Source organism: Macrosteles quadrilineatus, unplaced genomic scaffold (genome assembly GCF_028750875.1).
Source record: "Macrosteles quadrilineatus isolate MER2022 unplaced genomic scaffold, UCM_ALF_1.0 Scaffold_8__2_contigs__length_117827958, whole genome shotgun sequence".
Taxonomy (NCBI): Eukaryota; Metazoa; Arthropoda; class Insecta; order Hemiptera; family Cicadellidae; genus Macrosteles; species Macrosteles quadrilineatus.
In genome coordinates, this window is record NW_026542601.1 from 56955066 (window position 1) to 56982101 (window position 27036).

At 35.6% G+C, this 27036-nt stretch overlaps 1 protein-coding gene across 1 annotated transcript in view; it reads right to left on the reverse strand.

Moving 5' to 3' along the window:
* Positions 1 to 16435: 16435 nt before the first annotated feature.
* LOC129001184 (kynurenine/alpha-aminoadipate aminotransferase, mitochondrial-like) overlaps positions 16436 to 27036 on the reverse strand; it is a 42072-nt gene continuing 31471 nt past the window's right edge. The window contains exon 11 of the mRNA XM_054428396.1: positions 16436 to 16639. Within this exon, the coding sequence (XP_054284371.1) occupies positions 16586 to 16639 (54 nt within the window). The 3' untranslated portion in view covers positions 16436 to 16585. The remainder of the gene's footprint in view (positions 16640 to 27036) is intronic.

A 27036-nucleotide genomic window follows, 5' to 3' on the forward strand; every position in this document is an offset into this window, starting at 1 on the left:
CTCCGATTCCGTCACCAAAGAGTATTTACTTTCAAAACTGTCAAATACTTTACAAGTTAATAATGAAGTTTACGATGTTAAAAACAGAAGAGTTACAAACTTAGCTGATCCTGTCGATAGTCAAGATTCAGTCAATAAAGGATATTTACATTCTATAATCCCTGAAAGAAAAGAAGATAGATTCTCTTTTTATAACTTTGTTATAAATGACATAGGATACCCTAAAGAAGATTCGGATGCAGTTAACCTCAAATATGTTAAAGATAATTGTATTATTCACGATAATGAACAAATTGATTGCAAAGGTAAAATATTACATAAGGTTAAAGAAGGATTAAAACCAACAGATGCTGCCACTGTAAGTCAAATCATGTTACAAAAGAATGGAAATTGGCATGCTGAGAACAAAAAGATAACTAATGTAAAAGGTGGAGTAAATCCTGAAGATGTGGTAGTTTTTAAACAAGTTCCTGTAATAACCGATGAATATAAACATAATAATATAAAGACCACCACTTTTGATTGTAAAAACTTACCATTAGCAAATGTTCATAATGCAGTTTTACCTCACGAAGCGGTAACTTTGGATCAGATGAAAGATCATATAAAAAGCCAGTGTATAATAAAAGATGAACAAAATGAAGAAATATACACATGTAATAATAAAAGAATAACAAATCTTGAAGATCCACAACAAATGGATAATGCTGTCAATGTAAACTATCTTGCTAGACTTTTGGGTACTGTAATGATTGATTTTCACAATATGATACCAGCATATCCAGGACATAACAAAGTGCATCCAGATCAAAGAGATCAATGGATTGATAGGGTTATTATGAAGCAATATTTTATGTCTAGCAGAACAAAGATGCTTAGAACTAAACCTGTAGAAAGATTTCACCATTAGAAAAATGTTTACAATGCAGTTTTACCTCACGAAGCGGTGACTTTGGATTAGATGAAAGATAATATAAAAAAGCAAGTGTTAATAAAAGATGAACAAAATGAGGAAGTACACACATGACGTAATGATACAACATATTCAAAATATAACAAAGAAGATGAAAATACAAAAAGTATAATATGGATTGATAAAGGTACATAATAAGAAATCAATTCGTAAATGAAACATTCATTGTCAAACACTTGAGGAGTGAAGCCGATGTGGGTACATTCCCCTATAAATAGAGATGTTAAAGGTTAAGCACATCAGTCGTGATATAGAGAGCTTGAAGAGAGGAAGAGGATTGACATCATCAGCAGTTTCTCTATTATCTAAACCAATTGGAGCAATTGTTAACAAAACAATAGATTTACTACCAGTAGAACTGCATTTGCCTGGAGGATATCAATACTGTGGACCTGGAACAAAATTGAAAACACGTCTGGAAAGAGGAGATTCTGGAATAAATAAACTAGATCAAGCTTGCAAACAGCACGATATAGCATATTCAAAGTTTGCAGATACAAAAAATAGATCCATAGCGGATAGAGCGCTTGCTGAAAAGGCTTGGCAAAGAGTAAAATCTAGTGACGCAAGTTTTGGTGAAAAAGCAGCAGCTTTGGCAGTAACAGCAGCAATGAAGACAAAAACTACGTTTGGAGGAGGAAAGAGGAGGAAAGGCCGAAAACGAACGGTTAAAAAGCAAGGAGGTAGTATTAAAAGGAAAAGAAGGAATAATCAAAATAAAAAAAACAAGAAACCAACAATATGGTCAATGATAAAAAAAGGAGGAGGATTATACTTAAGACCATACCGTGTGTATTAAACAAGAAAAAACAAATACTAATTCCAAACAAAGAGTTGACAAATAAAGAATTAATTATATACGCTTCTTGTATGAAAATACAATTTTTTAGAGGAGTGTTTATGAAAGATGCATTGCCCGGTAAAATATGGAAAAATGAGACTGGAATAGTTAATTTAGAAAACAGTGAAGGTCCTGGCACTCATTGGATATGTTATAAAAAACTTGATCGAATTATTTATTATTTCGATAGTTACGGTAATATGCCACCACCTAAAGAGCTTCAACGTTACTTTCGCACAGCAAAACAAGTATTTTACAACTATAACAGAGAACAACCTGACAATACAACAATTTGCGGACACTTATGTTTAGATTTTTTAGCTAGAAGCGTTAGTCAACTTTAAGATGTCTTCCTATACGGTCTCATTGACCGGCACTTCATCAACTCTGCGCAGTATTCTATTTCCAGCTCTACGATTGCAAAAAGGAAGATTATGGGAAGCTGCATTATTGGATTTAACAACATACAATTCTATTCCAAATATTTCTGAAGGAGTCAATAACAAATTACACTATTACAAAAGCAAAAATAATTTGGGAGAATTAACACCAATGAAAGAAATTAGTTTACCGACAGGATCTTACGAAATAGACCATATTAACGAATTTATACAAAAACAAATGAAAAACGAAGAACGAAACGAACTTGCTCAAAAGGAATCAGAAAAAGAATATATAACAATAACAGGGAATAACAATACCATGAAAGCTGAAATAACTTCTTCATATTATATTGATTTTACTCAAAAACATTCAATTGGAGGATTATTGGGATTTTCTGAACAAACTCCAATACTAGAACCTAAAAAGACCTATTCCGGTGATAAAACTGTAACAATACTGAGAGTTAATACTATAGACATTACATGTAACATAATTCAAGGATCATACAGAGATGGAGAAAATAGTCATATATTGCACACATTCTATCCAACAGTCGCCCCAGGTTTTAAGATTGTGGAAAAGCCACAAAACTTGGTGTACCTTCCCTTAAACACCAGTGTGGTTTCAGACATCGTGTTGAACATACTAGATCAAGACGGAAACCTCATAGACTTCAGAGAAGAACGTATTACGATCAGGATTCACATAAAAGCATCAACCTAAACCATGGGATTGTCATTCAAGAAGAGAGAGTTGTCGGGTAAACACCTAACTAGCTCATCATCTGCAAAAGGATTAACTACTGAAAACATTCAGTTTTTACAGGATATTGGATTAAAACTCATTGAAAATGGAAATACTGGATATAGCACAAGGACCGACATTCGACGAGACTTTATGGGAAAAGGAGTATCACACGCACAACCCCTACGCTTCGTCAAAATTGAATAATAATGATGAAATTAGAATTCCTATACAACAACAGGATATTTATACTCTTCCGTGCGAAAGTTATCTATATATTGAAGGAAGAGTAACAAAAAAAGATGGAACAGCTGGAACCACCGTTCCTTTTATCAATAATCCAATGGCATTTTTATTTGATGAAATTAGATATGAAATATCTGGAGTAACTGTGGATTCTACAAAGAAAGTAGGTTTAACAAGCACATTAAAAGGATTAGCATCTTTGACACAAAACGAGAAGAATTTGTTAAGAATTGGAGGATGGGTTGCACCCGATAACGATACAATCACCCCTGATTCTGCAGGGAACTTTGATTTCTACATACCATTGAAATTATTTCTAGGCTTTGCTGAAGATTACAGAAGAGTAATAATAAATGTGAAACAGGAATTAGTGTTATTAAGATCATCAAATGATAAGGATACTATTTACGCAGCAGCTGGAACCACTGATGCAAATTTAGACTGGAATTTAACTTTGGACAAAATAGTTTGGAGAGTACCACATGTACGATTAAATGACGAACATAGAATAACACTGTTGAGACAACTGAAATCAGATAGAGATATTGTAATACCATTCAGAAGTTGGGAATTTCATGAATATCCAGTTTTACCTAAAACACAAAGACATACATGGACTGTAAAAACATCTACTCATTTGGAAAAAGCAAGATATGTAATATTTGCACTACAAACAAAAAAAAGGAATAATATACTAGCTAATGCCGGCCATTTCGATCATTGCAAACTAACAAATTGTAAAGTGTTTCTTAATTCACAATTTTTCCCTTACGACAACTTTAATATTTCTTTCACTAAGAAGAGGTACACTGTTTTGTATGATATGTACGCTAGATTCCAAAGTTCATACTACGGGAAAACAAACACCCCGATACTGTCTCCCGAGCAGTACGAATCAAAAGCTCCAATAATTGTAATAGATTGTTCAAAGCAAAACGAATCTGTAAAGTCATCAAGTGTGGATATAAAAATAGAAATGGAGTTTGAAGAGAACGTTCCTGATGCAACATCTGCATATTGTTTAATTTTGCATGATAAAATTGTAACGTACACACCATTGACGGGATTAGTCAAAACAGTGTTGTAAATGAGTTTCACCACAACCACCAGTCGGCTATAAAAGGAGGAGCTTCGCACATTACCAATCAGTCTTTGCTCGTTCGTTGAATGGGTAACATCCTACACTACATCATGAGTAAAATGAGTTCTCCATCAGTCGTACAAAAGGATGCAGAGGAAGCAGCATTATTGGATCAAGAAAACCATCAAAAAATCGTCAATGAAATAGAAGAATTTTTAAAGTTTCGAAAACAAGAAGACAAAGAAAACAAGGAGGACAAAGAAGAAAAAACTAAAAAAAATGGCACTAAGAGGAAGCGGAAAGATGAAGATACAATCCCAATTAATATTCTGAAAGAAGTTTTCCTACGCATTTACTATCCTATCTCACTATGTTTGGGTAAAAGTGTAACAGCTGGACTAATGAAATCATCGGAATATACACCTACAGTAATCTTGCAGCATGGTACAAAAAAGGTTATATTTTCTGAAACGGCATGGGAATCTTTTCTAAAACATTTAAATCTAATTGAATGTTACTTAAATACTAATGTTTGCGGAAGGAAAACTAATATTCGACTTTTGGATTCTGACAATGAAATTGACATAGTAAAGAATCGTGGAACACTACAAGTACGATTTAGAGATTTAACTCAACATGAAAGTAAAATTTTACTCTCACGTGAAGAATTCTACATTTTAATGCATGCAACATCTCCTATCTCTAGATATATGAAACAACTTGTGTTCTCAAGTTCAATCATCAAGGAGTATTTAATTGATACACTGGAAAAACAACCGGAAAGCACCATATTATACGGACACGTGGATACATCTATTTTTAATAGATTGCCTCATGAAGTTGGTATGTGGAGACAGTTAAGGAACTTCGAATCAATTGATGAAGAAGCGATAGAAGCTGTTGAAGAATATGAAACTATAAACCAAGAAGAACCAGCAACCCAAGAAGTGTAGTTAAAAAAAACAGTATAAAAGAGTGACCAAGGCGCGGTGTGAATTCAGTTGAACACTATACGTGGTGGTGTGTAGATAGGGTTAAACATTATGGATATAAAACCCTGTGTAATAGAATTTCAAGCATTTCGTAATAACAAAGATGAATTTGTGATAAAAGAATTAGTGATTTTAGATTTGATTACACATGTCGTATACCCGTTTATATTTGAAGCTCCATTTTCAGTAAACCAATTGAATGACAAAGCAAGAAGAACAAACAAATGGATAACTAAACATTTTCACCATATTCAGTGGAACGAAGGATTGATAAGCTATAAGCACTTGAACAATATCATGTATCATTTTTCTAACAAGTTTTCCCATATTTATACAAGAGGATCGGAAAAAAGACAATGGATACAACAATACACATATCACGATGTTTTCGACATAAGAATGGACAAGGATCATCAAATTAATTATGGACCTATTTGTACTTTAACAGATCACTCTTATCACACAGTAACACAATGTGCACTACAAAACGCATACCGATTAGCTAATTTTCTAGTTCTTCACTATTGGGACAAAAATAAATTCAAACAGCAACAGTGGAAGTATTACGAAGGAAATAGCAGTGGAGGGGGGAACGTGTGCTATAAATACAGTGGACAGTCTCAGGATCCTCATCAGTATTACTCCAGACATCGCAGAGGCAACATCTCACAAGGTAGTCCTAATCAAGAAAATGGCTTCACAACAGTTTCTCCAGTCTTTGGTGGATCAGTTCAACACCCAGTCCAAATCCAGCATTCTAAGTACTAAGAAATGTCACGAATTGAAGGAACACAAACACTACATCGTTCACGAGCTGAAGAAGACAGAAACTTCACATGGAGACGCAATTTTAGCATCACTGAGCGAGGCACCGTTTTCACCAGGTGATGAACCGAAATTTCAAGTTTATCTTCCAAAACGATTTGTGCAGCAACTACAAAACGAAGACCTGCGAGGTATTCAACCAGGATCCCTCTATTTGGTATCACACGGAGTTTGCGGAAACAATTCCACTGAACTATCTCTACACATCACCCATCAATGTTAGTTTTAAGTTTTTTTCTGTAAATAACCATCTATGTACATATGTTTGTAAAATGTTTATGTTGTTGAAAAAATAAATAAAAAAAAAATTAAAAGAGGAAACAACATATCAGCATATAATTAATTCTATATGCTGATATGTTGTTTCTTTTTTTAAATTCAAACGAATGACCTTGAACTTTTTACTATAAATAACAGGTCTTACACGCAGGTGCTCTCAGTCTTGTTTCAACAATTCATCGAGCATCATGTCACAGCGTAAATACAATTTACCTTTTGTTTACAAATCCAAATACGATTTGGATAACTATTGTTGTAATTTAAAATGTTTTAGAAAGCCTGAAAGTAAAGTTGATGGAAAAGCTTGTAGAAAATGTGACTCTGTTGGCTATTGCATAGGTAGGTGTAAAACATATCAAGACAAGCATCAAAATTACATACACGATCTAACACAAATGGTTAACCTACTCTGGAAAAATGTGGACTAAGATGTGGCAGATGCATGACAGCTGTAGGCTTTTACACTATATATAGCAGCTCGCAACACATTGCTTCTCATTCTTGTTTTAAAATTCAGTCGAGCAACATGTCACAGTGTAATTCTAATTCATCTGTTGATCACAAATCTGAATACGATTTAAAATACTATTGTTGTAATCTAAAGTGTTTCAAAACACCTGAATGTCAAGTAGATGGAATGGCTTGTAAAAAATGTGAATCGTTCTCCTATTGTCAATGTAATTGTAAAACGTATAAAGAAAAACGGAAACATCCCTCACAAGACAAAGGACGTAGAATCAAACTACTTTTAAAACGTATGGATTGATACCCGCATAATGCTCTCCCCCACCTCTACTACTTTCCCCCACCCCTACTGCTTTAGCTCCGCCCACTTTGTCAGGGACCTGCACTTCTTTACACGCAACAGTCACTTCGCATCCAGCTCTTCACCAGTCAACTCAACCTTTCTCGTTTACTTTGCACAAGATGGCCAACCTACAACAACAGTGGACAAGCGATATTGAAGACTCTGACCTACACCAAGCATGCATCGAGGCAGAAGAGCAGGAGCGAAAACGAAAGGAAAAAAACTACTTCAACTGCTAGAGGAGGAGAAAGAGCTTCGACGCAAATTTGATCGTGTTTGGTGCGCTCAGCCTCGAGACAACATCGAATGGGCTGAGCACAATGCAGACATGGCAAGATGGAAAGAGCTCCATAATACAATAGAGGAGTTGAAGAAGTAAACATCCAAGTACACAAGCATCGCCGAGCTCCACAAAACGGCCTTTATAAAGGCCACCAATAAACTCAATCGTTTTACACTTTAACAGACGCTCACTCTAGATACGTACGTTCATACATGTTTTCCTTATTAATTGTAATAGTATGTAAGTTATTGTCATTCCTCATGTTTTATAAAAATAAACAATAAACAAAACAAGGAAGCTATCCTACACTACAACTGTAGGCTAGCTTCCTTTTTTTTAAAACACAAACAAATGACCTTGAACATATTACACATCACCTATGACGTCACTATGTGACGTTGCACCGGAAACCACCTGCTCTGACGTAGTTTCCTAAGGATACCCTTTAAATCAATCAAATTTACCACATCTGCCATGACAGCTGTTGGCATAGGAGTTACCCTACTACCTACTAATATTCTATTTTAATCAAACAAAATATTTAAAGATTAGGCTAATCGTAAAGTGGATATGATTTCATTGGAGTCCCGTTTCAACTGATAGGAGAACCGTCCGCGGTTAAGAACTATATATAACCGGCCAGGCATAAGAGTAGTGAGGATTTGCGGTTACTGGCCAAAAGGGTACCAGGTATGACATACCCAGCATGTCACGTCTACTATAGTAAATATGACATGTTTACTATAGTACTCGTGTGTGCTACGAATGTCATACCTAGCATGCTATGTATGACATGTCTACTATGGTAGGGATGTCATACTTAGTACCCCCTTCTGCCAGTAGCAACACCGGGTTCTGGCACAAGTGTGGTTTCTAGCACAAAGTCGTGACTAGCTGATGTAATCGATTATATTGTATAATCGATAATCAATAATCAAATAATCAATAATTAATAATCATTAATCAATCAATAATCGATGGTTAATAGTTGTTTATATGATGAGCAAGTTTCACTCAAAGAAATACCTAGCATGCTATGGTATGACATTTCTACTATATTAGTCCTATGTAATACGTATGTCATACCAAGCATGCTACATCGTCACATGCTTGCTATAGTCAACATATGATGTGGTGTACAACGCGAGATGAACAGGGAGGATCAAAGGTTGGTTTAGCAGTAGATATTTAAGGTTAAATTTTTTTTGACAACGTATACGGTAGGCTTTACTAGAGAAATTTTGGAACTTAGTGAAAACGGTTTAAATGAGGCAGTGAAAGTTGTAGTAACCTTAGACTTGAACTTTTCCCACCGTGTCATCCTTGTGATCATTAATAGATTTAATTCTGTTTGGATTATCATTATTTCGTCTCTCTTTCTCATTCTTCCTGAGAAAATAATGGACGAGAGTTTACCACCAAGCAAAACATAACTTCCATGAAAATCCAATGTCGTCGTATAATTCCTTCATGTTTATCAGAGGATCGATCATAAATATAACAGATTTCAATATCAGCGTTATCCCTATTATTGCTGAAACGTAATTACCAAACCAACCGAGGTGATAGAGTATCTTGTCCCCCATATCTGACCGATTTTGCTATTTCCAAATTTTACTAATTCTTCAGGTGTCATCATGTTGGTAACAGAAGCTGGTCCAGTTAAATGTCCTTCTCCTGTAATGGCTCTTGTTACTTGGGTTGTGATCGCATTATGGTTTAATGAGGGTTACATAATCCTTTCTATTATATCAAGATCTTGGGGGTGTATATCCTGCATATGCAAAATTCTCAATGCCTATGAATTCCCAATCGTCTGATTGGTTGATTTTTTTCTTGTCCGGAGGTGTAGCCGACATGATTCCTCCTGGAATTATAGTGTACCAATTGTTTTGCAATTTGTACTTGACTGGCATAATAGAAGAGCATTCTACCAAGGTACCTTCATTGCGAAGAAGCCCTGAGCTGGGAGACATAATTTTTATGACTCCCATATTGATAACTGGTATTTCCTGGTAGCATAGTCGTTCAGAATTTTAAGTAAAATTGACTACTACTGGTTGGTACATAACAACATATATATCCTCTCCTCTTTGACCTATTGTAAATCCTTCCTCTCCAAAATACTGGTATGCAAACTGATGAGGTGAAAGTGTGGCATTCTTTGATTCCAATATGATAATATAATGAATTACCAGATGTTCTATCATTGATACTATTTATATCCTCATTCTACATGTTTCTTTCATGAAATGCAGTCCTACTATTTTTTGAACCCTCAATTATTTTGTTCTTGTTGTGAGTCCCCTTATTAAGCATCGCACGTATCTTTTGGTTCTTCAAGCTGGATATGTACACTTAATCTTCAGTTGCCCTGGTATCCAACACTTTGATTATACATTTGTTGTCGTGTCCGTTGAGTTTCCAGTTTCGTATTGCCATAAAGTCCACTATTCTTGCTCCACCAGGAAATTTCTACTATGTTCAATGCCTGGTCAATGATTCTTTCTGCACTTGAACTTCGGCGATTTCCCTAGATTTGGTTAGCCGTATAGCTACCATACTTCGCTGAGATAGCTCTAGTGTTCGACCATAAATAAAGTCAAGAGCCGATCTGAAGCAAACACATGAACCTCGTGAGGGGGAAGAATGAGCTTCGCCCATGGAGCCATTACTCCAAGTTATTGATATTGGCATATTGGTGCACAAATAGGGTGTAAACTTTCCCAGCTCATTCCTGCTCAATAATATATCATTTGTGGATTAGATCCATACCAGTATCATATAGAAATTTTTCATCTCCGAGTTTCTTCGAAGATTTACGACGACACTGATTCCTTTGGCCCTTATGTGATTGCTTTTGGACATAGACCATATAATTCGAAATACAATGATCTATGGTCCCAGTAGACTCTGACCTCATCATAGAACCTCCTGCATGTAACTAGAGTCGGTCTCAGATGGGTCAGTTTTGGGTCTGTATCCGTTGAACCTAGCGGTCTTGAGAAGGATCTTGTTCTTTTGTTCATCCAACCAGTATAGTTATTTGAATTGAGTGATTTGCCTATTAGCGTGAACAATAGGCTGGATCCAAAGATGTAGTGCGCTTGATGTCATATGGGTTGATTGTGTGACTAGGGCCAGAGTTAGGTGTACTTTTCTTCCTGATATGTATCCAGGATTGTTCCCTTGTCAATGGATTCTCTCAATTTGATACAAACATCTCTTGAAACTCCTGTTACTCGGTGTACCAGTGCAGCTGCCTTGATTGCATTTCCAGAGGTTACAACATATCCAGCCTGTACCAAGCGTCCAATTTTCTTCGATGCACTTCTGTGTGCAATCTCATCTGCCTTGTCATCTCCACTCTTTTCTTTCAGAGCCCTGTAGATACCTGTGTATGTCACACCATATGCGAATGATGGATCTTAGAGGTTCGCCTTGTGTCCTGGCCTGTAGTATTCAGACTCCCAATCAAAACCACATTGTACGCCATCTAAGCATAGCAATAAGTTTATTGGTGTCCTGAATACCATCCTTACAGCTGAGTTGTCCTATCAAAGTCGTCCTACCATCACATTAGTAATTATAACTGTACTTACCTGGCGGTCCTACTTAGGAATTATGTATCCTAATGTTTAACTAGGGGATTCCATAAATAAGAGGTCTATTATCCTCCTCATCCACACCCTTCTTTAGTCTTTCTAGCACTGGTGATTGGTAGAATTGTTCTAAATCACTCTTCAAAACAAGGTCTAGCCATCTCTGTGTGGACATCAGTTTCTCCAACTAATTTTTGTTTGCTGTGAAAATCAACTGGCATCTTCGTTTTCATTATCTGGGGGTTTCAAAAATCTATTTTTGTTTCCAATATGTACAATTATTAGGTGGCTTCTTCTTCTGAAATATTGTTAATCCTGTTGTTTTGCCTTCTATGAAGAATAACAAGAACAATTTGTAGGTTAGGCATGCCCTGCGAATTACCTGGGGAATGCCTGAACTCTACCAGACTCTTTCATCGTTTTCAGAGTTTACACCTGGATATCAGTGCCATCTTTCGATCTTTACATTAGCTTTAGGGTGATACGCTGTAGTTTTAAAGTGATGGGTACCAAAATTGTTAGTTAAATCCTGGAATAAATTACTATCAAATTGTCTTCCTCTATCTTTAATAATCTGATGAAAAAGAGATTACATATACATAGCCTATGCCTTTGATTTTACATAAAAGTATATATTAAATGGGTTTACATAATGAATATAAGCATGATATACAAAGCAGATTCTACTCTCTACTCCTTGGACATGAACAGGGGAATCGGACAATGCGTTGATGTCTTTCCATTCCCCTACAACTTAGACAATTCCGTGCTCTTATATGGCTCTCTTGAACACCAAGGCTTTATAGGTGGAGAGTTGATTGTAGAGATTCCCGGTGTCCCCTCCCTGGTTGCGTGTTGACCGACTTGCTGAGTTTCTCTTGGAATGGGTTGCTGAGCATGGCTTTCCTTTTGTCTGAAAAGACTCATCTTCACCAAATGCTGTGTCCCTTCGGAGGTGTAGTTGGTGGGGAGTGCTTCCGATAGCTTGGTGTACTTGGAATCATCTTGAAGGTTACTAATGTCTTGGATGACCCTTTTCGGTTGAAAGAGTCGCCTAGGTCTCTCCTGTTCATGAACTTGACGGTCACGAAGTCCACATTGAGTTCCTCCCAATGGTTTCCCCACACTGAGTGAGAGACAATCACCCTGACTGTCTGTACGCTGGCATTACTGAACATGGTGAAACCAGTTTCCTTCACCTTTTTCATATGTAGAATGCAGCTTTCTCTGAAAAACTCTAATTTACATACATAAACCCGTCTCTCCTTTACATCCCCCCCCCCCTAACTTACGAGACGATGTCCTCAGCGTCTCCACTATATAAATCTCACCAAAAAGTTTAAAAACAAAGTAAATTTAAAAAAAATACAATCAAAGTTCTATTGTATATAACATCTCACTCATTGGTCAAAAATGTCTATTATAATTACTCCCCCCTAATTTCCTATTAATCTGTGCATTTAAATCCAACAGTGCAACTTCAACATTAAACTTGTACAATTTTAGACTTATATAAATCAAAAGAACCCATAAAATCCCCAACCGTACAAAAATCACAATGTATTTCAAAGACGACACATATGTGACATCCCACCATGTGTCTGGCAAAACTACGTCACCACCCATGGTGGAATGTCCTGGTGGACCACAAAAGAGGGAGAAAAAACAGTCCAATTCGTATTTGAAATCTGAGAACAATTTCTAAAAACCGCACTAGAATTAGACACAAACGGATCTACTGTGAATTGTCCAAAAAGTCCACGCCCCAGGCAGTACATGAATTATGGAAGGTAAATCTGTGTTCGGCAAACAAGGGTATTGCCTGGATATTTAAACCACGCCCCCATCAATCAACTCGCAATTGAAACCTATTTTAATCTCAAACTCCCCTGGCACATCTACGGGTAAAACTGACGAAAAAGTGGGACAGGAAAGGGTGATGTTCGAAGGATTCGTGACCAGGAAAAAGTCCTTTGCCATCTGTGTCACCAACACGCCACCATGAGAAGGGCTGCAGTAGAATGGGCACAGCTTTCTCAAATCCTCTTTGGTTCAGCGTCCAACAACTTCTCCACACACTCCATCGATAAAGCTGATCCCTGTCGCTGTCGTGGTAGCTTGAAGATCCGCGTCGCCCCAGGCCTGCAGTCATCCTAGAGATAGTTCGAACGGTGGTCCCCGCCAGTGCCACAAGAGTTGAATCAGCTCATTTTTCACCATAAAACATTTCTCAAAGCAAGTTTAAAATTGTTTAACAACATACTCCCACAGTTTGAATGATAACAACAACCTACAATAGCTCACGTCAGCGTTAGCACACTCCACCCCTACAGTATCAGCGGTTGTTGTCTCTGCGCTGTGTCAGCTGCTAGGCAAGGTCGTTCACTGAGACCTAGTGAGTAATCTACAACTCTGATCTTTGCAAATAACTAATGACATAATATTACATTGTGGAAATATAAAATTTACAATCTTTCTGAAAGTACATTAAAAGTCACAATACATTCCTTGTAATACATTCCTGAAGATGGTTTCTACAGAGTCTCTCTTGATGTTGACTATGTTTCCACATTATGTCACTGTAAAATCTTTAGAGTCATGTCCTTTCAGCGATTCTTTCTTGGACAGCTCCTGCTTCATTCGTCTGAAGGAGGTTAGGATTATGTTTGCTATCTGGGATGAGGTATGGAGGTTGAACAAACCGAGTCTGTTTTCGTTGACAACCCAGATATAAGCTGTGGCGATGGCTTTTAGGCTTCTGCCTCTCTGGTATTCATTAAAGACGATTTGTTGTCACTTACTTTCTTGCAATTCCTGGTTTCTGTCATCGAAAGTGACAGTTTTCCTTTGCTTCTTTTGCCATAAGGCTGAGTCCCTGAGGTTTGGGGTATGTCCATAGTTGTGGTACTAGTCCTTGAAAATGGTGTGCATTTCGATTCAGTATGAGAGATACCGAAATTTTTCCCCGGCGCCTCCACCAATTTGTCACGATTGAAAGTTACGTGACATTACGGGATCTCAAAGAGGTTATAACAATATTTGGCAAAAATGAAATACTAACATTCGTTATGTAGTGAGAGGTATTAAACAATATTTAGGCAGGAATCATACAATTTTAATTCAATTTTAAACTTAAATTAAAGACAAAATGTTAATACCAGGAACAAAAAACTAAATTATTTCCTAAACGGATCGAAACAAAAGTATACAAAATAAATTAACTATTACCAGGAAAAAATTACAATGTTAATAAATAAATGTTTATAAAACAACTTCAAAGTACTTGATGACCCCAATTGAACAGTTAAAAGGTACTCCTCCTATAACTCGAATAAAATTGATAATACAAAATATAAAAATATAAATCAACCAATCAATTATTTGAAGTAAGATAAAAAGTATTCTGGACAAATCCGTTATAAAAAAAGTAAAGATTAAAAAATGTACCGCGTTACCACAAAAACAAGGTGGAGATGATTTGGACCTTCGTGTACAGACCCCAAGCTAACTCTCTTGTCTCTCTAGCCGTCAACCCCGGATCAAAACTGACGCTGAGTCTGCAAGAGCACAGGCGAGCGCAACACTAGGCGAGTCGAGGCAACCCGAGTCAGAGAGAAGCTTAACGCACCAAGTGCACTCTCTCGCATTGTCTTTTTGAAATATAATCCCAAGATTTAGAAAATAATTTTGGTGACTACCTGATGAATAACTGGTGTCAACCCCTAAAGGCAGGTTTACAGAGTATGGCCATCAAACTGGAGTCAAAAATAAAAAAATTAGTAGCGAAGTAAGGCAAGAATATTCTAGATCGTCACACCTGGACCTTTTTTTGTCTATTTATCATAGACATGAATGGTCAGGTCGAGCAAACAAAGCAACGATGGCCATAGGCTGGCAAGACCGTTTTCTTCCTTTTTTTTCTTTTTTACTGGGAGTGTTAAAATTTAGGTTGTTTTACAGTTGGGCGTGGGAACTTAACAGGTTTATGTCAGGGCTGGGCAAATGCTTTGGTCTCTGAAGTGTTGTTGGTTTGTTCCTGTATTTTCAATTTTGTAAATTTCTATGTAGTATATTGATTCAAAAATCTTTGAGCTGGTGTATTCTCCTTTTTTGTGTATAAGGGTGTTTGATCTATTTACATGTTTGTAATATGGTTGTGTAGTGTTGTATATTCGTAGTTTTCCTTTTTATGGTTTACAGGAGGTTTGGTTTAGAGTAGTGAGGGTATTAGGAAAATGTATTGTGTAGATTATTGGGTTTTTTAAGATACTTTTCATACATCCCTCAGATAACTATTAAATATAAGTTATCTTCTGTAGTAAGTAACAGTAAGAATTTATTACTTGGGAGTAAATAGTGAGTCTATACAAGGTAACAGTGTAGCAATAAAAACTTTCACTTAGAACCATGACTTGGAAATTTGGAGAGGATTTGAAAAACATGGTCCACTTGAACTGGGATCCTCTATTACATCGAAATATTTAAATGGATCTCCTCTAAGTGATTTTCCAACAAAAACAAATTTCACAGATGTGGACACAAAAGTGCTGTCTCAGAATTAAAACCAGTTGAAAATAGAATCACATACAAAGGATTAACTAGTACTTATGATAAAAAAACAAAACAAAATAATGCTGTTAAAAACTAGGGGATTTAGGAATACACTTACCCTCAGCATATGTAATGGCTAATCTAAAAGTAAATGCAGTTACTAGTATAGGCTTGATATATGAAACTACATACAAACCATCTGAATGATTGTTTTATAATAAATCAGCTTTTCACAATAATTCAGTTATACAGCATAGACCCTAGACCTTACAATGTCAATATTGATTTAGCTGTTACTGATACTAGGCTGATAGTGATACTATGTAATGCTACATAAATTATTAGCAGGAACTTATCAGGTTTATGTTATGGCTGGGCGAATGCTTTGCTCTCTGAAGTGTTGTTGGTTTGATCCTGTCTTTCCAATTTTGTCAGCTTCGATGTTACTATAAGTATATTGATTTAAACAAAATAGAGCTGGTGTAGTCTTCTTTATCAGGATGTTTAATATATTTATATTAACAGACTTGTATAGTAGTTTTGTATATTAATAGCTTTCCTTAACTTTTGTGGATGGTCTATACATACAATTGGTTTAGAGTAGTGCGGGAATTGGGAAAATGTATTGTGTGGATTATTGGGGTTTTTAAAGATACTTTTCATACATCTCTCCGATAACAACTATAATAAAAGACAGTTTCTGTTAGTCTGTGAAACCCGTGGACCTCGTTAGCCGAAAACTAACGCTACGTTTGAACTTCACGTTGGACCAAGAAACTTTTAGGAGCTTATAAATTACGCACAAAATTTAACAAAAATGGGATTTATTCACTCACTGTCAAAATGGAAATATATGTGCTTATTTTAGGATAGGTAGTAATAGAACAGGATTATTTTTTTATTATTCACAAGTATGACATAAACTGGTTATAGCACTGTTCGCAAAAATGTAGATTCCATAGTAGTTCAATCCTCTTCAACATTTTTTTGTAGCTTGTTCTTTAATAATTTCTGCCAAAAGCTTCACTCCCTAAAACAAGACAAAATTATTTTAAAATACTGGCCTTTTTAAGTAAGCAATAATTATGCAGAGGTGAACATTATGTCCAAATTTTTACATACATCCTTAATCCTATCATACATTACAAATAGACATTGATAGTTATATTCAGTAGAGAATGGTTTAAGAAGAAATCAGGAAATTGTTTCTGAAACTCAGAGAAAGAGGCACCAGGAAGAACACTAAACAAAACACTAAAAAACTGACCACAATCATGAGAGACACAAACGTCAAACGCCATCACCATCAAATGAGTCATGACTGCATGTTGTAATGGAGGATAGCCAAGGCAAGCTAGGTTGATGACCTGTGGTCAGGCCTTGCAAGATGGGAAGCGTGCTGGAGGTGTTTATGTAAGCACTATGAGGCTAGGAGGGCTTTGCCTCAGTAATTGTCTAGGTCAATAAATAGGTCACCTGAGGAAGGGAAAGGGGGCAGTCGTCCAGGGCAGGGAACCCAGGGGTGAATACTAGTCACTCTCTCTTAAGGTTAGGCTCTATGAGGAGGGTTTGTAAAGGGGAAGTTCTGTTCAAAGGGATTTGGGATTTCAGAAGGAATTTTTTGGTTTGTAGAATTTAGTAAAAGGAATTTTAATTTGGACCAGATACTTAATTGCTAATACCTTGTGCAGGAGTATTTTGTTCTTTTTGGGAGTATTTTATTTTAGTAGTAGAGCTACCTCCAGGATGTTTTCTACTAATAGTTATTCTTAAATCAAGTTTTAGTGTCAGTTTATTTGGATAAACATGGTCATCTTACTCAACAAAGTTAACCAGCTCTTGTCTAACATTAATATACATACATCAAGGTTTTGCTAATGTTACGCTCCCATGTGTATATGCGATAGACTTAGATATTTTTGCAAAATTGGGCATGGACTGGTATGAGATGAAAAGAAAGTTTATACAAGTTTTTTTCTCCGGCTGGGTCACATGAACTGATGTTGACTAAACTGAACTCAAAAGTTCAGTTGTTAACTGAATTAGTAACTCAATATTTTGTAGATGTAGAGAAGTGTAGTGAGTCGGTGGCTCAGTCGGTAGCGTCGCGGACTTCGGGCCCATGGCAGCGATGTCGTGGGTTCGGATCCTGGTCACTGCCGATAACATTTTATCAGTACAGTTCACCTTTGTACTGTACCGGCTCACTCCTTGCTTTGCTGTTAACGATCCACGCACGGGCGCTTAGTCTATGTGGACGGGCAAATGCAAGGTTAAAAGAGGCCGCCAACCTCTTAAAAAAAAAAATAAATAAAATAATAAAAATAGTTGTGTGCGGGAGTTGACCGTAGGATGTTGGAGGCCAGGATTTGCAAGCATGTCCTAAGAGGACTCAACCTGGCCCTCCTTTAGAAAACTTCGATGCTGGACAACTCCACAACAGAAAAAACTGTAGGAAAACATTTCAAAATATGAAATGTCGTCAATTTTGATGAGTTAAAGATTAGGGTGTTACTGTTAGCTGTTTAGCAATAGGTTTATTAGGTAGTTTAAAGTTTAATTTGATTGTTTATTGGAAATGTATAGCTTATCTTAAAAGTAAAGATATGATATAGGTTTGTCAGGTATTTAAAAATTGACTAGGGATCAGGCAGGATAGCTATTTGATAAATTAAAGTTACAAATTCCAAAAAGAGCCTTAGAATTTTAATGTCTAGCCTTAGGCGAATTGGATTAGGAGCCTGAGAGAGGCATGATAATAAGTTTTACAAGAACATAGCTACGTGGAACTGGAGGCCTAGTTTTATCCAGGAAGAATTATGGACATGTGACGAAGAGGAGAAAATAATTGCAAAAACAAAGAATTATCAAATTTAGTTTTTTTGGTACGTCGGCTATTTCTATTTAAAATAAGGCGAGAAGAAGAACAAACTATACCCATGTCAGTAGCACAAATAAATTAGCGAAACTGAGAAGAGTTTCTTTATCACAATTAATGCCATTGTCAAGTTGGGTACGTAACGTCCCTTTCTTGATTTTCAGATTTTCCTCAATCTTCATTGCTTGTAGAGTTTTCACTATTATTATTTTTAAAGCTGATAGCTTCAAAGTCATATTTTAACTTGTGCTGGATAAAATGGACATCTCGTTGTTCACTTAAATTGGAGGGGGGTGGGTTCTTTTAAATATTTATATATTTCATTCTTGTATTGTATTCTAAAATTTAATTTACTGTGTATGAGGAGAATTTTTCAATTCTCATTTAAATCTGTTGTGGTTTGTATCAACTGATGTGGAATATTGTCTTATAAATATCCTGAGTTTTCTAACTAAGTGAGAGGTTTAAGCCTATGTAGAAGCTGGGTCAATCATCAAACGTGATTTTGTAAATTCTAATCTTATCAGTTGTACCAATAAGGTTGTTGTTATGGCTTTTCAACCAATTGGATAACTTTTTGGTCTTATAGGTACAATATTGTTAAGTTGTTCATTGATAGTTCTGATACCAAACCATTATTAAGAGAAACAATATATTTAGTGCATACACATTTTTAGCGAATTTCCCATATAGGGAATAAGCTATTACCGTAGTACTCATGGTAAGACCTGGACGCGGGACCGATTTTTTTTTTCATTTTGAGGTCCCTAGAGGTCAAAAACACCATCCGTTCAAATTCATATATATTTATATATTTATATATTTATATATTTATATATTTATATATTTATATATTTATATATTTATATATTTATATATATATTTATATATATATATATATATATATATATATGTGTGTCCGTTAGCACGATAACTCGAGCAAAAATGATCCGATTTTGATGAAATTTGGTACAAACGTGTAAACCTACGTTTATTCGAACGAGTTCGCGATCCAGCATGATCGGACCATGGGAACGGGTGTTTACGGGGGGTTTTATGGGGTAAAATTAGGTTTTTCCCATTTTTGACCCAAAAAACATAAAATTTAGCAATTTCTTTCCAAACCATTTTGTAGAGCTTAAAAAAACAAATAATTTAGTATATTGAAGCGTTATTATGCGCCTAATGGTTACGGAGAAAATTCCAAAAAATTTTAAATTTAAAATTCCCATGTTATTCTTATGGAGAATAAGTAAATTGTTGTAGTTTGCTTGTTTATGAACATATTTTCATCAAATTTGGAAAATGTTTTTATTTCTTACTAACTATTAACGTTTTACAAAAAAAAAAAAAAAAAAAACAGTTTTACCCTCCCTGATGCAGCAAACCTAAGTACTAGTTAAACTAATTCTATTTAAATAGAGAATAAATGTTATATTTTTAAGTAGACATTTCAGTGTAAATCCAATCAGTCAAATGGAAATTCGCTTAGTCTGCAGGTTTGCTGCGGCGGGGGTATTTACCAATTACTTTGGAATCTTTGGATGTTTTGTACATGTTCGTTTACCAATCAGTCAATCAATGAGTTGTTAATGTTGAAGGCTGCATGTATTTGAGTATGTTTACATCTTTGTCTCAGTTACCTCGGCTAAGTGTAATGGAATAATCTATGTACAAAACAATTGGACACAGAAAGTTTTGAATTGTTTGTGGGATTGGATGACTCGAGTATTGTTTGAGTTATAGTGGTAGGTGTTCTATATATGTATTGAAATCGAATCTGTCGACATATTTGAAGACACTAAAATCAAAAAATTAATTGCATTGTCTGTTTCCTACTCCAATGTGAATCTTATGTTCTTGTGGATGGTGTTCAGACAGGTTCCAAGTACATTTACCTGTTGTTTATAGCCTCTAAATAAATTGACATCTACTTAACAAAATTTAAAAAAAATTTTTTTTTTTTTGTTAGAAAAGTCCAGCCATTAAGTCGAGCCACATGTAATTTTTTCCGTTCTTAGTTAAAACTTAATAAGTCTTCGATCGGAGACTTTTGCCATCCACAAAAACAATAAATTCACATAAGCAGAGGAACTGATAATGTAATTAATCTTTTGATCTCAGTGTTTTCAAATATGTTGACCGATTCGATTTCAATACAGATCACCTACCACTACAACTCAAACAATACTCGAGTCATCCAATCCCACAAACAATTTAAAACTTTCTGCACCTAATTGTTTTGTACATAGACTAGTGTACATGTTGCTCGAAATCGAGCAATTGCAAAGAAGTACAGGAGTCATTTATAAACAAATTACTTGTTTAAAAACTAATAACAGTCATAATTTCCAATGATTTTAAAAGAGTCAACTAAAAGATTATTAACCAATGGAAATACTCACAATTTACGTAACAGTCCTATTCCAATTTAAAGGGCGAATTTTTAACAATCAAACTGCCCATGGACGGGAAAAAGGTAAGCTTACAATTTAAGTCAACGTAAAAAGGCTGTCAGCTTTTATAAAGTACCGTACCTAAGTTATTTAGCCAACTTGTAGACAATAAGGTATCTGCTACTAAACTCTACAGGACAGAGTTGGGCAAAAATGGCAGAACTCTGAAATGGTGTTATTTATCATAGGCTTACACATATGCCAAATCCTTAAAATAAAAATGTAATTACTAATAACTTATACCATTAAACACAAACCAACATCCAAAACTATACACATTTGTAATACAACATAGATAATTTACACATTGACTGTTTACAAAATTAACATATGTTCTTCTTCTAATTATTAATTTTTTCCTCGCAACGGGAAAAATCTGTTTCATAATCATTGAAATAGATTTATAATAAATAATCTATCATAAAGTTTAAGATTAAATAAGCCTATACCACATAGTTCCTACCACAACCCCTACGCTTCGTCAAAATTGAATAATAATGATGAAATTAGAATTCCTATACAACAACAGGATATTTATACTCTTCCGTGCGAAAGTTATCTATATATTGAAGGAAGAGTAACAAAAAAAGATGGAACAGCTGGAACCACCGTTCCTTTTATCAATAATCCAATGGCATTTTTATTTGATGAAATTAGATATGAAATATCTGGAGTAACTGTGGATTCTACAAAGAAAGTAGGTTTAACAAGCACATTAAAAGGATTAGCATCTTTGACACAAAACGAGAAGAATTTGTTAAGAATTGGAGGATGGGTTGCACCCGATAACGATACAATCACCCCTGATTCTGCAGGGAACTTTGATTTCTACATACCATTGAAATTATTTCTAGGCTTTGCTGAAGATTACAGAAGAGTAATAATAAATGTGAAACAGGAATTAGTGTTATTAAGATCATCAAATGATAAGGATACTATTTACGCAGCAGCTGGAACCACTGATGCAAATTTAGACTGGAATTTAACTTTGGACAAAATAGTTTGGAGAGTACCACATGTACGATTAAATGACGAACATAGAATAACACTGTTGAGACAACTGAAATCAGATAGAGATATTGTAATACCATTCAGAAGTTGGGAATTTCATGAATATCCAGTTTTACCTAAAACACAAAGACATACATGGACTGTAAAAACATCTACTCATTTGGAAAAAGCAAGATATGTAATATTTGCACTACAAACAAAAAAAAGGAATAATATACTAGCTAATGCCGGCCATTTCGATCATTGCAAACTAACAAATTGTAAAGTGTTTCTTAATTCACAATTTTTCCCTTACGACAACTTTAATATTTCTTTCACTAAGAAGAGGTACACTGTTTTGTATGATATGTACGCTAGATTCCAAAGTTCATACTACGGGAAAACAAACACCCCGATACTGTCTCCCGAGCAGTACGAATCAAAAGCTCCAATAATTGTAATAGATTGTTCAAAGCAAAACGAATCTGTAAAGTCATCAAGTGTGGATATAAAAATAGAAATGGAGTTTGAAGAGAACGTTCCTGATGCAACATCTGCATATTGTTTAATTTTGCATGATAAAATTGTAACGTACACACCATTGACGGGATTAGTCAAAACAGTGTTGTAAATGAGTTTCACCACAACCACCAGTCGGCTATAAAAGGAGGAGCTTCGCACATTACCAATCAGTCTTTGCTCGTTCGTTGAATGGGTAACATCCTACACTACATCATGAGTAAAATGAGTTCTCCATCAGTCGTACAAAAGGATGCAGAGGAAGCAGCATTATTGGATCAAGAAAACCATCAAAAAATCGTCAATGAAATAGAAGAATTTTTAAAGTTTCGAAAACAAGAAGACAAAGAAAACAAGGAGGACAAAGAAGAAAAAACTAAAAAAAATGGCACTAAGAGGAAGCGGAAAGATGAAGATACAATCCCAATTAATATTCTGAAAGAAGTTTTCCTACGCATTTACTATCCTATCTCACTATGTTTGGGTAAAAGTGTAACAGCTGGACTAATGAAATCATCGGAATATACACCTACAGTAATCTTGCAGCATGGTACAAAAAAGGTTATATTTTCTGAAACGGCATGGGAATCTTTTCTAAAACATTTAAATCTAATTGAATGTTACTTAAATACTAATGTTTGCGGAAGGAAAACTAATATTCGACTTTTGGATTCTGACAATGAAATTGACATAGTAAAGAATCGTGGAACACTACAAGTACGATTTAGAGATTTAACTCAACATGAAAGTAAAATTTTACTCTCACGTGAAGAATTCTACATTTTAATGCATGCAACATCTCCTATCTCTAGATATATGAAACAACTTGTGTTCTCAAGTTCAATCATCAAGGAGTATTTAATTGATACACTGGAAAAACAACCGGAAAGCACCATATTATACGGACACGTGGATACATCTATTTTTAATAGATTGCCTCATGAAGTTGGTATGTGGAGACAGTTAAGGAACTTCGAATCAATTGATGAAGAAGCGATAGAAGCTGTTGAAGAATATGAAACTATAAACCAAGAAGAACCAGCAACCCAAGAAGTGTAGTTAAAAAAAACAGTATAAAAGAGTGACCAAGGCGCGGTGTGAATTCAGTTGAACACTATACGTGGTGGTGTGTAGATAGGGTTAAACATTATGGATATAAAACCCTGTGTAATAGAATTTCAAGCATTTCGTAATAACAAAGATGAATTTGTGATAAAAGAATTAGTGATTTTAGATTTGATTACACATGTCGTATACCCGTTTATATTTGAAGCTCCATTTTCAGTAAACCAATTGAATGACAAAGCAAGAAGAACAAACAAATGGATAACTAAACATTTTCACCATATTCAGTGGAACGAAGGATTGATAAGCTATAAGCACTTGAACAATATCATGTATCATTTTTCTAACAAGTTTTCCCATATTTATACAAGAGGATCGGAAAAAAGACAATGGATACAACAATACACATATCACGATGTTTTCGACATAAGAATGGACAAGGATCATCAAATTAATTATGGACCTATTTGTACTTTAACAGATCACTCTTATCACACAGTAACACAATGTGCACTACAAAACGCATACCGATTAGCTAATTTTCTAGTTCTTCACTATTGGGACAAAAATAAATTCAAACAGCAACAGTGGAAGTATTACGAAGGAAATAGCAGTGGAGGGGGGAACGTGTGCTATAAATACAGTGGACAGTCTCAGGATCCTCATCAGTATTACTCCAGACATCGCAGAGGCAACATCTCACAAGGTAGTCCTAATCAAGAAAATGGCTTCACAACAGTTTCTCCAGTCTTTGGTGGATCAGTTCAACACCCAGTCCAAATCCAGCATTCTAAGTACTAAGAAATGTCACGAATTGAAGGAACACAAACACTACATCGTTCACGAGCTGAAGAAGACAGAAACTTCACATGGAGACGCAATTTTAGCATCACTGAGCGAGGCACCGTTTTCACCAGGTGATGAACCGAAATTTCAAGTTTATCTTCCAAAACGATTTGTGCAGCAACTACAAAACGAAGACCTGCGAGGTATTCAACCAGGATCCCTCTATTTGGTATCACACGGAGTTTGCGGAAACAATTCCACTGAACTATCTCTACACATCACCCATCAATGTTAGTTTTAAGTTTTTTTCTGTAAATAACCATCTATGTACATATGTTTGTAAAATGTTTATGTTGTTGAAAAAATAAATAAAAAAAAAATTAAAAGAGGAAACAACATATCAGCATATAATTAATTCTATATGCTGATATGTTGTTTCTTTTTTTAAATTCAAACGAATGACCTTGAACTTTTTACTATAAATAACAGGTCTTACACGCAGGTGCTCTCAGTCTTGTTTCAACAATTCATCGAGCATCATGTCACAGCGTAAATACAATTTACCTTTTGTTTACAAATCCAAATACGATTTGGATAACTATTGTTGTAATTTAAAATGTTTTAGAAAGCCTGAAAGTAAAGTTGATGGAAAAGCTTGTAGAAAATGTGACTCTGTTGGCTATTGCATAGGTAGGTGTAAAACATATCAAGACAAGCATCAAAATTACATACACGATCTAACACAAATGGTTAACCTACTCTGGAAAAATGTGGACTAAGATGTGGCAGATGCATGACAGCTGTAGGCTTTTACACTATATATAGCAGCTCGCAACACATTGCTTCTCATTCTTGTTTTAAAATTCAGTCGAGCAACATGTCACAGTGTAATTCTAATTCATCTGTTGATCACAAATCTGAATACGATTTAAAATACTATTGTTGTAATCTAAAGTGTTTCAAAACACCTGAATGTCAAGTAGATGGAATGGCTTGTAAAAAATGTGAATCGTTCTCCTATTGTCAATGTAATTGTAAAACGTATAAAGAAAAACGGAAACATCCCTCACAAGACAAAGGACGTAGAATCAAACTACTTTTAAAACGTATGGATTGATACCCGCATAATGCTCTCCCCCACCTCTACTACTTTCCCCCACCCCTACTGCTTTAGCTCCGCCCACTTTGTCAGGGACCTGCACTTCTTTACACGCAACAGTCACTTCGCATCCAGCTCTTCACCAGTCAACTCAACCTTTCTCGTTTACTTTGCACAAGATGGCCAACCTACAACAACAGTGGACAAGCGATATTGAAGACTCTGACCTACACCAAGCATGCATCGAGGCAGAAGAGCAGGAGCGAAAACGAAAGGAAAAAAACTACTTCAACTGCTAGAGGAGGAGAAAGAGCTTCGACGCAAATTTGATCGTGTTTGGTGCGCTCAGCCTCGAGACAACATCGAATGGGCTGAGCACAATGCAGACATGGCAAGATGGAAAGAGCTCCATAATACAATAGAGGAGTTGAAGAAGTAAACATCCAAGTACACAAGCATCGCCGAGCTCCACAAAACGGCCTTTATAAAGGCCACCAATAAACTCAATCGTTTTACACTTTAACAGACGCTCACTCTAGATACGTACGTTCATACATGTTTTCCTTATTAATTGTAATAGTATGTAAGTTATTGTCATTCCTCATGTTTTATAAAAATAAACAATAAACAAAACAAGGAAGCTATCCTACACTACAACTGTAGGCTAGCTTCCTTTTTTTTAAAACACAAACAAATGACCTTGAACATATTACACATCACCTATGACGTCACTATGTGACGTTGCACCGGAAACCACCTGCTCTGACGTAGTTTCCTAAGGATACCCTTTAAATCAATCAAATTTACCACATCTGCCATGACAGCTGTTGGCATAGGAGTTACCCTACTACCTACTAATATTCTATTTTAATCAAACAAAATATTTAAAGATTAGGCTAATCGTAAAGTGGATATGATTTCATTGGAGTCCCGTTTCAACTGATAGGAGAACCGTCCGCGGTTAAGAACTATATATAACCGGCCAGGCATAAGAGTAGTGAGGATTTGCGGTTACTGGCCAAAAGGGTACCAGGTATGACATACCCAGCATGTCACGTCTACTATAGTAAATATGACATGTTTACTATAGTACTCGTGTGTGCTACGAATGTCATACCTAGCATGCTATGTATGACATGTCTACTATGGTAGGGATGTCATACTTAGTACCCCCTTCTGCCAGTAGCAACACCGGGTTCTGGCACAAGTGTGGTTTCTAGCACAAAGTCGTGACTAGCTGATGTAATCGATTATATTGTATAATCGATAATCAATAATCAAATAATCAATAATTAATAATCATTAATCAATCAATAATCGATGGTTAATAGTTGTTTATATGATGAGCAAGTTTCACTCAAAGAAATACCTAGCATGCTATGGTATGACATTTCTACTATATTAGTCCTATGTAATACGTATGTCATACCAAGCATGCTACATCGTCACATGCTTGCTATAGTCAACATATGATGTGGTGTACAACGCGAGATGAACAGGGAGGATCAAAGGTTGGTTTAGCAGTAGATATTTAAGGTTAAATTTTTTTTGACAACGTATACGGTAGGCTTTACTAGAGAAATTTTGGAACTTAGTGAAAACGGTTTAAATGAGGCAGTGAAAGTTGTAGTAAC